The sequence below is a fragment of the Hirundo rustica genome, chromosome 11, assembly GCF_015227805.2.
Source record: "Hirundo rustica isolate bHirRus1 chromosome 11, bHirRus1.pri.v3, whole genome shotgun sequence".
NCBI classification, from domain to species: domain Eukaryota; kingdom Metazoa; phylum Chordata; class Aves; order Passeriformes; family Hirundinidae; genus Hirundo; species Hirundo rustica.
The window spans coordinates 14,421,444-14,434,219 of NC_053460.1; the positions used below are offsets into that span (position 1 = coordinate 14,421,444).

General features: G+C 41.7%; 1 protein-coding gene across 1 annotated transcript; it reads left to right on the forward strand.

The window, feature by feature from the left end:
* The first annotated feature begins 237 nt into the window (after nucleotides 1-237).
* Nucleotides 238-12,456, forward strand: CCNE1 (cyclin E1). Its single transcript, XM_040075182.1, has 11 exons — nucleotides 238-353; nucleotides 449-539; nucleotides 770-838; nucleotides 7,111-7,253; nucleotides 7,328-7,463; nucleotides 8,256-8,402; nucleotides 9,185-9,280; nucleotides 9,618-9,752; nucleotides 9,835-9,946; nucleotides 10,033-10,190; nucleotides 11,034-12,456. The coding sequence occupies exons 1-11, from the start codon at nucleotides 277-279 to the stop codon at nucleotides 11,154-11,156; spliced, it is 1,287 nt and encodes a 428-aa protein (XP_039931116.1). The 5' UTR covers nucleotides 238-276; the 3' UTR covers nucleotides 11,157-12,456.
* Nucleotides 12,457-12,776: the final 320 nt, after the last annotated feature.

A 12,776-nucleotide genomic window follows, 5' to 3' on the forward strand; every position in this document is an offset into this window, starting at 1 on the left:
CCGCCGCGCGTTTAAATGTCCCGCCGGGCGCGGCCCGCGCCGCGCGCAGGGACGGGAGCGGCCGCGCCGTGAGGCAGCAGGCGCCCGGCGGAACCCGCCCGCGCCCCGCCTTGCCCCACCGGCCCGGCACCCGCCGACCACCCGCTCCCGGCCGGCAAGGGCTGGCGCGGGGGTGAGTGAGCGGCAGCGTGGGCGGGCGGGTGGGCGCGGGGCGGTGGGAGTCGGTGGGGCCGGTCCGGCCGCCCGTTGCGCGCCTCTGTCGGCCTTTGTGGGGGGATGTCCGCGGCCCGGGCCCGCTCGGCCGCGTCCCGTGCGGCGCTCGGCCGGCCGAGGCTGACCATGCTCCGGGGGAGGTGAGTGTGCGGGGCCCTGCAGGCCGAGCGCCCCGCCGGGCACCCCCGGGAGGCTCCCGCGGCCGGCGCTCCATCAGCTTCCTATCTCTCCGCAGCGGCTGCGCGGACGAGAAGGGTCCCGCCAAGGAAGACGCGGGTGCCGAGTACGCCATGCGAACCCGCAAGAGGAAAGCTGATGTGGGCACGGTGAGTGTGGGCCCGGCCCGGTGCCCGCGGGCCAGCGCCCGCCCCGCCGCCGGACCGGGCCCCTGCGCCCTCGCCGCCTTTTGTTGGGGGTGCGGGGCCCACGCGGTGCGCCGGGGGCCGGGTGGGCCTGCGGGGCTGTGCTCCGGAGGGGCCAGGCTCGTGTCACAGCGGCCAACAGCTGCTTGTCCCGCGGTTTGTACTCCGGAAATGATATGTTGCTTTTTTTGTAGTTCTTACAGGATCCTGATGAAGAAATTGCCAAAATGGAGATGACTAGAAAAAAGCCGTGTGAAAAACAGGTAATTGAATTTGCTTTATATGTAAGTACTGTAATTTTACTTTGCGGTACCTCATTATTTATGTTAACGTGGTGAAACAGGTATGCTGCTGCCACATGCTGTGTAGCAGTGGGCAAGGGGGACTGTTGGCCCTGGCTGATGATGGAGTGTGCAGAACAATTCAGTTCGTATATGTAGTTTTGAAGTCTTTGCAAGACACAATGCCCATGTTGGTCTGAAACCTTATGTTAATGCTGAAGTGAATTCAGCTGTCCTGGGGTTGCAAGGGTGCACCTGTCAAGCCTTTAGACCTACTCTGTATTTGCTTCTCTAGAGAGGTGCAGAAGTGCAGTCATGTGCTTATGTACTTTGTACATGTGCTCCTATAGCTTGCTGGCTAAAGCACAAGACACTTAAGACAGAATTATTTCTTGAGGTGGTTCTCTTTACTGTCATGTCTCTACTTCTCTATCATCAGGGAGAGGAAGGCTTCCCCTTCCAGCATCACCTGGAATGTTCCCATTGGCAAGGGTAGTTATCAGACAAAGTAAGGGGCTCCTGATTAGAAGTTGGAAGTGTATGCTAAATGCTCATGGTATAGTAAAATAGGCTTTGTTTCTCTGCAGAACAAGGGAATGTTTCTGTAAAGTCATTCAACATGTGCAAATCGGTCCTGCATTGGAGGTTGATCATGTCCATTGCCAGCTTTCTTAGCAAGGCTTGTAGAATGAGCTGACTTATAAAGTCAAAACTAGTTGTCCTCTAGTTCCCTTTGTGTGCCTTCCATATTCTTGAAGAGCAGATGCTTTTGGTATCTGTTGGATGCCATGTTGGTGTGTGACATTGAAAGCATGATGCTTTCGTACCTAGAGTAGCCTCTGTGTTCTGGAATAGGTTCATTCCCCTCCTTTTTTCGCTGAACACACCCCCACCTGCTCAGCTACTGTCACTGAAACTTCAGCCTGTCACTGCACATGCAGGGTGATGCTGAAGTTGCAGAAGTCATGGTCAGGGTGTGCAGCCTGTCCTCATTTGGTAGGCAAGGCTGTGCATAATGTGGCACATCTAACCCGAAGTGGCAGCTGGAAGTTCTAAGACTGAAGTGCTACCATAACAGATGGGCAGCATTGTTTGGAATGGCCTCTGCTTGTTGCAACTGCGTACACTAGTTATCAGTCAACATATTAAGCAGGGCTCAAATGGTGAGCATTTAATGAGGGGATCTCTCCTTCCCTTCTGTCTTTCTTTTGCACAGTATATTAAACTAATTCCTCACTTCTGACAAGGAAGAGCTGCCTGTCCTTCACTGCATCTTTCTCCTTCACCAGAAGATTCATTCTGTTTAAACCGGGCAAGGCCTTCTTGTGCATGTTTATTGCATAATAACAAGGTATTTGTTAGAAAATCTCAATGGGGACTCAATTTTATTGTCTTCCAGAAAGACAGTGGCAGGAAACTTGAAGTTTCTTTTGTATATGTTGACCTTCAACTTTGAAAGCAGATAAAGATTCCAGTTTTGTCTTCTTGTTTGTGCTCTTGGCCTGGTAGCCATTTAGTGTTACTTCAGGAATAATAGGTAAACTAAAACTTACAAAATTTAGACAATAGGTATCAAAAATCTTTACTTTGGAATTTTTCAAGGTAATTATAGGTTGCTGGTGGAATTTGACCCTTCCATTCTATAAACAATAAATAATATTGTGCCTATATATCTTTCCCTACCTAGAGAAGGTATTTTTTTGTGACAAAGTAGCCAGATTGTTCCAGATCTAGTTAAAAAAGCTAACATTTGGCTGCACAGCAGCAGCTCTTCAGTCTATGGTGTGACACAAGCTATTCTCTGATATAAATTGCCATGGACCACTAATGAGAATATGTTTACGGTTCCAGCAGCAGTATAGCAGGCTGGAATGATAGCCAGGACGACAGTTATTCTGTGGAGACACGACAGTTCTAAATTGCAAGCAGCTATAAATCCACTGTAGCCTATACCACATGACTTCTACATTAAATAAATTGTTTACTGACACTAGTTTATCCACAAGGCAAAATATCAGAGTCACATCCCACTTTATGACATCTTCATAGTCAATTCATTAGTTTGCTTCTGTGGAACATAAGGCCCCAGTTCTTAATTAGGATGCCGTTACCCTTTATGTGATGAAAGGGTGGCTATATCATCAGGTCTGTGACAGCAGAATATTGCATAAATTCTGTGTTTGATTTTGGAGAACTGGCACTGCTGTAATTCTGCTAGCAATTCTCATAGTAATTCTGGCTGCTTTGTGGGGATGAATATACTTCCAAGGCTCCATGTAAAACAGAATTCATCTAACTAGATTAGAATAATCTGTGCAATTGTGATACAAGTTGCATGGTCACCTCCATATAAAGTGAAGAATTGAATCTAGAAGTTAGTTTCTTTAGATGTAACTAAGTAATATTCTCACATGTAAAGGTGGAGTAAACTCTTGGGAAGGAGTTTTGATCAGCTCCTTGTGAGATGTTTTCCAGAATCTGAATTTAGCATTGTCAAAGTGTTCCACCTGAGTGTTTTGAAAATATCCTCCAAAAATTTTCTTTGACTAATGTAGGTTAACTTTTGAAGATTCAATTGAAAACAAACAAACAAAACAAAGCCCACAAAAAAGGAGTGTAAACTATGCCCAGGCTGAGGATCTGACTTGGCTCTAATCTGGATTGGGACATTTAGACTCTTATTTAAAAGGAGTAGAAGCTCCTATGCTACCCCAAGAGAATTGGAATAATTTAACAGTATGAGTTACACTTTTCTGTCCTGTTTACTAAGTCTGGAATTCCCTTCTGAGAGCAAAGAAAAATTCAATACTTCAAAGTAACCTGTCCTGTGAGCGAAAAAATGACTGGAATTATAGGTCTTGCTATTTCTGATGGGCAAACTAAGGCTGTGGATGTGGAAGTGATACCATTGTCTATGGTATAAGGTGTAAGGTGCTGCTTTTCAGGTGACAGAGGCCTGTTTCCATGCTGAAAAACCTCTGATGTTGCTGTTTGAGTTTGATTTGCAGTTCTGTGTCATTCTCTTCCTCCTGCTGCACTCCTTGCTTGTCAGTGGAAGCTCATTCTGGTGGCTCCCTAGCTCACACCGAGGTGCACGAGTGTTTCAGTAGTTTGTATTTTCAGGTGTTTCTTCACTGAAGGCCCTGCATGGCCTATAAACAATAACCCCAGTGGTCACTACCTGCTCTCTTTTGTCTGATCTGTATCCTGAAGGTTCAAAAGGATTAATTTCTATGACTATTTGATGTATGAGTGAATGGTGACATGCTGCAGAAAACTGAGGCCTGCTAATGTTTGAGCTTTAAAAAGACCCCGCCTCTGAAATCTGGGTTTTCTCTGGAGCTGTGTGGGGTTGGGTGCTCTAATGGGCTTATCACCCACCTTCTACCCTCTTAGTACCTCTTCTCCTAATTAGCCTTCTCATGTGCTTAGTTCAGTTTCTCCAGTCTGTGTCTTGTTCTTAGGTCTGAGATAGAGATCTCCATCTGATTACTTGCTCCTGTACCTGGAACATTACTGTGAGTGTCACCAAGCTTTCTTGCTGGGCTCCACATAGATTTGAAGGGGACATTCTCTGCACTGATTTTTTTGCCTGTGTGCTGCTTCAGCTCCTGCATGTCTCAGAATTAAGCACAGGACTGTAGGCAGCACAGATTCTGGGTAACATCTGTTGCTTTCTGACAGGTCTCCACTTTTGGATTGGGTCTGTGCAAGCCCAAAGGAAGTTCTTCATGGTTTTCTTATACCCTCCCCACCTTAAACTGTTCCTTTTTTCAGTGGTGGCTCCTATTTCCTTACAGTTGCAGTGTGAGGTAATGCAGTTTCTTCATAGTGTTCCTTACTTTTGATTGAGTGTCTTGCTTAAATCTGCTTTAAAGACTCAAGAGCCTTACTGATAATGTTCATTCTCTCAGCCAAAATCTGTGCCGCAGTTATGGTGCTCCCTCACCTATTCAAATTAATTCCTGTCTCCTTCTACAATAGGCTGCTTTATTTTGAAGCCCTGCACATTAGTTTTATTCTTGTCTCTAGCTAAGCTGTGTACTTGTGGTGTTGCTCACATCTTTCCCCCAAGGTCTTGTTAAGTTGACATTATGTTGTCAAAAACTGTTTTCCCTTCTTTTCAAAACACCTAAGAGGCTCTTGAACTTTGATTTCTGTTTCCTTATAGAAAATTTAGGGTAGTGAAATATCTCTAATATCTTTGCATGTGTTGTGTCTGCTTTGAGAACTTAGTGAGCAAGTCTCTTGTCTTTCAGAAACTGCTGGGGTAGTAGGCACCTTTAAATAGATACTGTAGCTTTTCTGTTTGCTGATTAACTGATAAGACAGCACTTCTCCAAAGGCTGTTGGCAGCTGGGCTTGCTGTGCAGTTTGGAGAACAAAGTTGTGACTAAAGTCTAGTTTTGAGTGAGGACAAAAATTAACTTCAAGCAATGCTGATGTGACATTTTCATCTGAACTTTCAGTTTGTAAGGAGTCTGTAATTTTTAAGATAAAGATACTGTTCCCTTGTTTTACCTCCTCCCCGCCCAAATTAAATCCTGGTATGGCTGGGTATGTAGCTATGCTACATTTGCATGTAGAGCTCCCAAGAAGAAAAAAGACTGATCTGTGTGTCAGTAACTCAAAGTGCAAAGCAGTCTTAGCTGTGAGAGAACTGTGAAATGTGGTTTTTGTTTCATCAAGTCAGTGGTTTCTGTTTGTGGAACTGGTGCAGGAGGGAGCCATTTTGCTGGGAAGTGATGTCATATGTAAGAGAGATGGCAAAAGTCAGCTGTGGAAGCTTTTTTTGCTAGAGGCAAAGTTTCACATAGTGTTTTACTTGATAGTGCCTAATGATTATTCTGAGCTTGTTTGTAATTTATTTTTTTAGCACATTAGAAATCTGTTAGGGAGTTCTGTCCTTTTAGTGGTGCAGAACTGATCAATTTGCAGCAAGATGGCTGACTTCAGTGTTAAACAGAAATGCCAAATTTTAATTTGCTTAGGTGTGATGACACAGTGCTGGCTTTGTATTCTGCTGCAAATAAAGTAGCATTTTTCTGGGGCACTGTCTGAAGTGTACAAAATTCTGTTTAAGAGTTAGGTGGCAGAAGAATAAACCTAGACTTAAGTTCTGGTCCAAATAAAAATTGAAAGGACATGGCTGGTGAAGTTTTGGATGTCTGATGTTTGCAGACCACGACAGAATTTGACATATAAAAATATCAGCTTGATAGTTTAGTAGCAGTTGTTTAAAATGTACTTGGCTGTATTCTGAAAATTGGGTAATATATGCTTTGGGTTCTTATCTTAATTTTTCTGAGTGAGTACATAATTCTACAAACTATTTTGCTGTTTGCTGTCTGAGATGCTTTGCATGAAAGCATGGCTTCAGGCATATTACCTACATATTCCTTACCAGAAATCCTGGCCTCCTATTTGGGTCTTTGAGTTCCTGCTTGTTGTTTACCTGAGGGCAAGTATATTTTTGGTAAAAGTAAAAAGCAGCATGAGAGCAGGAGGTTCTGACTCGGGTATCCTTCCATGAAACAGTTGTGGTCCTTCAAAAGGAGAATGGGGGGGAATGTTCTTCAGCTGTAGTTCCAAACTTTCTCTACTGTGCTTATAAGCACCACCCCCTCTACTCAGCAGAGGTGAGGCACATCTGTAGTGTTGTGCACAGTTGTGGGCTCCCCAGTAAAAAGAGAGACTTGAGCATACAAGAAAGAGTCCAGAAAAGTCCATTAAGGTGATTCAGGAACTAGAGCATCTTTCCTTATGGGAAAGGCTGAGGAAGCTGGGGCTGTTTAGCCTGGAGAAAAGAAGGTCTGTGGTGATTTGTGTCAATTGTTTATAACTGTTTGAAGGGAAGATGTAAATAAGATGGAGCCAAGCTCTTCTTTGTGTGATGGGACAAGAGGAGATGGACACAAACTGAAGCAGAAGAGGTTCCCTCTGAGTATTGTGGGACACTTCTTGTGGGCAGACAAGCCTGGCACAAGTTGTCCAGAATAGTTGTGGAGTCTCCTTCCTTGAAAGTACTCTAAAGCCTTCTGGACATGGTCCTGGGCAACTGGCTCTTGTGGCCCTGTGTGAGCAGGGAGGTTGATGAAAAGACCTAGAGGCACCTTCCAGCTTCTACCATTCTGTGCAGTTTAAAGAGATAAGACATGGGCAAGAAATCGTGACACAAGTTGAGTATTTTCTATCTACAACTAAAACGCTAACTTAAGAAAGCCCAGTGTACAATCTCCTGTTTGATTTAACAGATGTCCTGGAATAACAGTCACGAGAATGCCCACATGCTGATTCCCACTCCGGATAAAGACGACGATCCTGTTCATGTTGATTACTCACGTTTTATCCATCTGGGCGTTGATCCCACCAGAGCTACCCCACTGCCAGCTCTAGGGTGAGTGTGCTGGGCTGCTGCTGCTCTGCCTTCCTCTTGTCTCATGATCCAAGACTAAAACTGATCTCTCTTAGCTGGGCGAACAGGGATGATGTATGGAAAAACATGATAAACAAAGAAGAGATCTACGTGAGGGATAAATTCTACATGCAAAGGCACCCCCAGCTGCAGCCTAAAATGAGAGCCATCCTTCTAGACTGGCTAATGGAGGTAAGCTTTTCTGTGCCTGTGAGTGTTTCGAGTGTGCTTTTGTTGAAGTGCACTAATAACTGTCATGAGTGCACTTCAGGAACATGTTTAGCTCCAGATACTTGTCTTCATCTTAAATTTTGTTAATGAATGGCACCAAACTTAAAGAATATACGATGTACTGAGCTGATGATTTGCAAACTGACAATATAGTCTGCTATTCATTTAGATTGATAGTGGATAATAAAAGCTTACCCTGTGTTAAAAATTTAAGGTTACACTGCAGACAAAGGCTGAAAAAATAATTACAAAAGTCACCTTAAAAAGGAAGGTGGGTAGCTCTGAGATCAGATCCATTTCACAGCCTCTTTTTTTGTCAAGCAGAATGTGCTACAACTCCTCTCGTGTCTGAATGGTTTTTGCTATTTGGAGGAATTGGTGGTGTAATCCCTGTTCTTAATTTTAAAATGCTTGTGAGAATTTTCTCTTTTGAGGTGTTGGAATGATGGATCTTGGCAAAAAATGAGGAACTGATGTTTTGACATTGTTGGAACACACGCTTGTATTTCCTAGAAGGGTTTTCACTCCAATCTGTTTTCTTTTTCCTGGAAGTTACTGTAATGAGAGTCATCTTGTGTCAAAGGAAACTGTTTAACTCTTGCACTTAGTTAACATGTTACTTCACAATAGCAGTGAATAGAAAGCCAATATAAATTTTATGTCTATCTCATGCTTTTTTAAATACATATGTAGCATCTAGTTTTGACTTTTTAACACTGTTCTTGACCTTTGTAATCTCTGTTGTGTCTCCAGGTTTGTGAAGCCTACAAACTTCACAGAGAAACTTTTTATTTAGCACAGGATTTCTTTGATCGCTTTATGGCAACACAACAGGATGTTGTGAAAACACTGTTGCAGCTCATTGGTGTCACTTCTCTATTCATAGCAGCAAAGCTCGAGGTAAGTATCTTCAGCTTTACTTAACATGAAAATGTGAATGGACACACAGCACACTTATTGGATTCTGGACACATTGTGGAAAGCTTTATGGAGTTAGCTGCTACCATTTTTTTCAGCTGGGAGACAGAAAAAAGGTTGGGGTTTTTTTGTTTCCAATGTTCCTGTTTTTTTAAAAGTGGGTAAAATGATACTGTGATGTTAGCTAGTTTTCTCATTAGAGTATTCAGTGTTAGAATATATCTAAAATTCTGGTTGCCATTGCTAAATGAATTTCTGACTGGCTGCTGTATACAGAGACCACTTGTTGCAATTTCATTGCAATAGAGTCCCTACTGCAGGTTAGTCTGAACTATTATTTACTGGAACAATTTGAACTACTAAAATACACAGTGCTTCTTAAATTCATAATCATTTAAGTTAGCTGCTGTTCAGTCTTTTCTTAAGCAAGAGATAAATGGCTTTTTCTTTAGGACCTTTAAAAAAGTCTTGATGTCAGTTATGATACAGTCACAGTGGTGCTGTGGTCAAACAATGTAGCTTTGTACTGATCCATCCAAAGAGAAAGTTGAAGGCTATGATGAACAAGAAATCTGTCTATTAAAGGCAGTCTGTTAAACATCAGGACTTAGAAAGGGAGATAGTTCCTTATCCCCCCTTTCTTTCTGTTTTGGATGACTGAAGCCGTGGTTGTTCTGTTTATTTCTTTATTTTTTATTAAAGTAATACGTAAAACTAGTTGCAACCTATTCCACAAATTACATACTTGATGTCCTATCTTTTAGGAAATTTATCCACCAAAGTTGCACCAGTTTGCCTATGTTACAGATGGAGCCTGTACAGAAGATGAAATCATCAGTATGGAATTGATCATTATGAAGGTAATATTTAAAAGTGGAATTAGTTTTTAAAAATGTGTCGCATAATCAGACTAAAAGCAGAGCTCCTCAGTTAATCTTAGGCACAAATTCTCTTACCAATTAGAAAGTGGTGTTTTCTCTAGGTAACAAGTGATCTAAAACATCCACCAGTATGTGTATTAACAAAACTATTTTTTCCCTGACTGTATCAGCAGGAAGATCTACAGGAGAGTATTTGATTTGCATGTTTTAAAGGTGCCTTAATCAACTGGGGATTAGAGCTTCTGATTGTTAAAATCTTGCATGGTTTAAGTTAGGAACTTAAATTGGCACTGAAGTCTCGTATCTGTTCTTTCAGGCTCTTAATTGGAACTTAAATCCACTGACAGTTGTATCGTGGCTAAACATTTACTTGCAAGTTGCATATTTAAATGAACTTTATGAGGTAATGCTGCCACAATATCCACAGCAGATATTTGTACAAATAATAGAGGTAAGACTGATTTCCTTCAAATGCTGTTTCACCTAGAAAAGTGTTTTTGTGTCGGGCTTACTAAACATCTGTTATCTTGTAGCTCTTGGATCTCTGTGTGCTGGATGTTGGCTGCTTGGAATATACCTATAGAATACTTGCAGCTTCTGCTTTGTATCACTTCTCTTCAGCTGAGTTGATGCAGAAAGTTTCAGGTATTGGCATTTATAAACGTCAGTCTCGTGTGTTGACAAGTGTTATGTCTTCATTCGGGCAGATAAGCATGTGTCTTGTGTTGCAGGTTATGAATTCTGTGAGATAGAGGACTGTGTGAAATGGATGGTCCCATTTGCCATGGCTCTGAAGGAAGTGGGAAGCTCCAAACTCAAACACTTTAGCGGGATAGCTCCTGAAGATTTGCACAATATACAGACGCACATAAACAGCTTAGATTTGCTGGTATGTATGTGCAGAATGAAGACAAAAACCTGTCTGAAATCTGAGGTCTTGTTTCTTTGGTTAGGACATACAGTCAATTAAGTGAAGCATTAATAGGTTGAGACTGAGTGTATTTAGATGATAAAAGGCATAAGATTGTGCTCCAGATCCAAAATTCTTGAGACAAAGACTTGTCTTGGGACTGACTTGCTCAGGATTTAGTTTAAAATGGTGATTGTGCCTTCAGCCTCTCATCTCAAACAACATAGAAATCAAAAGCATTTCTCTACCCTTTGGGATACTTCAAACACTATGTGTTTGTTAGACCTTTCTCTCTAGGAAATACTAATACAGTTTTGTCTGATCCAGAGAAAAATAAAATCTGATCACTTGAGACTGATCTAGTGGGACTGTTATGTGACAGTGGCCATTGACAAGCAGTGGAGCAAGAGTGGTTTTTAGTGTGAGAAACTTGCAGAGGATCAAAATCTTGTTCAACAAATTGCGGATTAAGCTGCTGGGGTTATTTTTATCTCTTTAGGTTATTGAATTGTAGGTAGAAGTTAAAGTTCTTCCTGCTCAGTTGTTTCTGAATTTTGCTTTCTTGAAGGTACAGGAGTGCTTGTATGTTATGAATATACCTAATGGTAATCATCAAATTCCAAAAACTAATACTGATCTCTTGGAGCTGTCCTACAAGTAACTGCTGTGTACTGTGTGATTTATCAGTAACTGTTAGGAGGGTTAGATAAGGATATGCATTTCCAGATTAACAATCTATCAGGCTATAAACCACTGAATTCTATTGATCTGTTGTGTAGACACACCAAAGTACAGATTTTTTTTTTCTTTATGTGCTTTCAGGACAGGGCTCAAGCAAAACAAGCCATATTGGCTGAGCAAAATAGGACTTCACCTTTCCCCACTGGTGTCCTTACACCACCACAAAGTAGTAAGAAACTGTCTTCTGGACTGCAATCAATATGACTTTAGGAACTGTTGATGGACAGTTTTGCTGAAGTGCCTGTTCTGCTGGTTTTAGCTCCTGCTCCATTGCAGAAATGCTGCCAGTGAAGTTCATAAGCTTTCATGGAATCTGAAAAGGAAACCGTACTTTCATATGACAGAAGTTCTTCTATTTGAAATAGTTTTATTGAATGTTAAAATACTTTAAAGAAATGGATCAAGTACACCAGCCACTTGAAAGAACACTGAAGTGTGCTCCAGATGCTGCTGCGGAGGGTGATGCTTGATCAACTGTTCAGAAAAAGGGCTTGAAGTTTAGATTAGTTACTGTGCCTATTTGTCCTTTGGGTAATCGGCAGATTTCTCTCCGTCGTTGACAAATGGGCAAAAAGTGCTGTGGAAGACAACATTTCAAAGCCTCTTTTTTGAATGGTTGGCTTACAACTTGATGCCTTTTAAAAAACTCTTTATTGTAAAAGCTGCTATGTCTCTGTGTATTCATTTTTAATAAAAATGCTGTCTAAGACAGCTGGTTTTATGTATATTTCTATATTTCTTTTAACTGATCAGTTAAGATTTTTTTCAGACTGTGACCATTAATAAGTGTGGGAGTTGGGGATGAATAGTGTAGTAACTATTGCTTTATTTATTTACCACTACTGGCTTATCTATGGAAACTTCTATATTTGGTTAAGGTAAAATTGTCATGTTGGGCTACTTGGATTTCCTCTAGCCAGGTACAGGAGGCTGGGGAGGGGATAATAAACATGACAAGTACTTGGGGAATCCTTCCTTAACACTCTAATGATCAACTTACTGGGAAACTTTTGAGTCAAGTTGTCTGGATTGTTACCCTTAGGTGATGCTCAGTTGGAGGTGATCAATAGGAAAAGTCTACCTCTTAAATAATCATTTAAACACTGGGGTTTGGCACAGTGTTTGACAAATAATCATGTGTGCAGAGTTATATTCTGGAGAGGTATGTGCCTTTTTACAGGAAAGTCTTTGACCTTTGCCATGTCTGAGAATCAAAGGGATCCTAACGGGACATTTTCTGGAAACTCGTGGTTCTGGAGAAGAGTGGAATACAGAAATAAATGGTTCCTTGTTTTCTGCATGGTTTTTGGTGCTTGCTTTTAAGGACTGTTCAATAACACTGAGAACTTGTGAGACTATGTCCTGCTGCAGATAACTTTAATGCTACAACGCCTAATATTTCAAGAAGCTCCTATTCTGTTAGGGCTTTTTTTAAACAGTAGTTCCCAGCAAGGCTGCTTTTTTATTATTTTTTTTAAGTTATTCTGCATTTTTATCTTCCCTGACCCAGTATTCTGATAAATGTTAAAGCTTTAATAAAAATGCCTATGGTAATCAAGGGTAAGCAAGTTCTTTGGTGCTGCTGGCTTTTTTTCTTGCAATGAATGGTTTTAAGTTCTGTGTTAAAAAAAGTGCAAATGTGACCTGAACGTGTTTGCTGGTGCCAGTTTAGAGGTGTTTTAATATCTCAGAATTACATGTCCTAGACAAAAGAGATGTAAGATTTGCTGATTACTGAAGGATTTGCCAAGACATACCTTGGTGCTTTGTCCTTAAATGTAGAACACAAAATGGGGGTGGATGAGGGAAATGAATCCTCCTGAA

Excerpts from the sequence above, each read along its gene's own strand:
- CCNE1 (XM_040075182.1), top strand. The coding sequence starts at position 277 with ATGTCCGCGGCCCGGGCCCGCTCGGCCGCGTCCCGTGCGGCGCTCGGC. Across the intron at positions 7,254-7,327 it reads ACCCCACTGCCAGCTCTAGG|CTGGGCGAACAGGGATGATG; the intron begins GTGAGTGTGCTG and ends GATCTCTCTTAG. Across the intron at positions 7,464-8,255 it reads TTCTAGACTGGCTAATGGAG|GTTTGTGAAGCCTACAAACT; the intron begins GTAAGCTTTTCT and ends TTGTGTCTCCAG.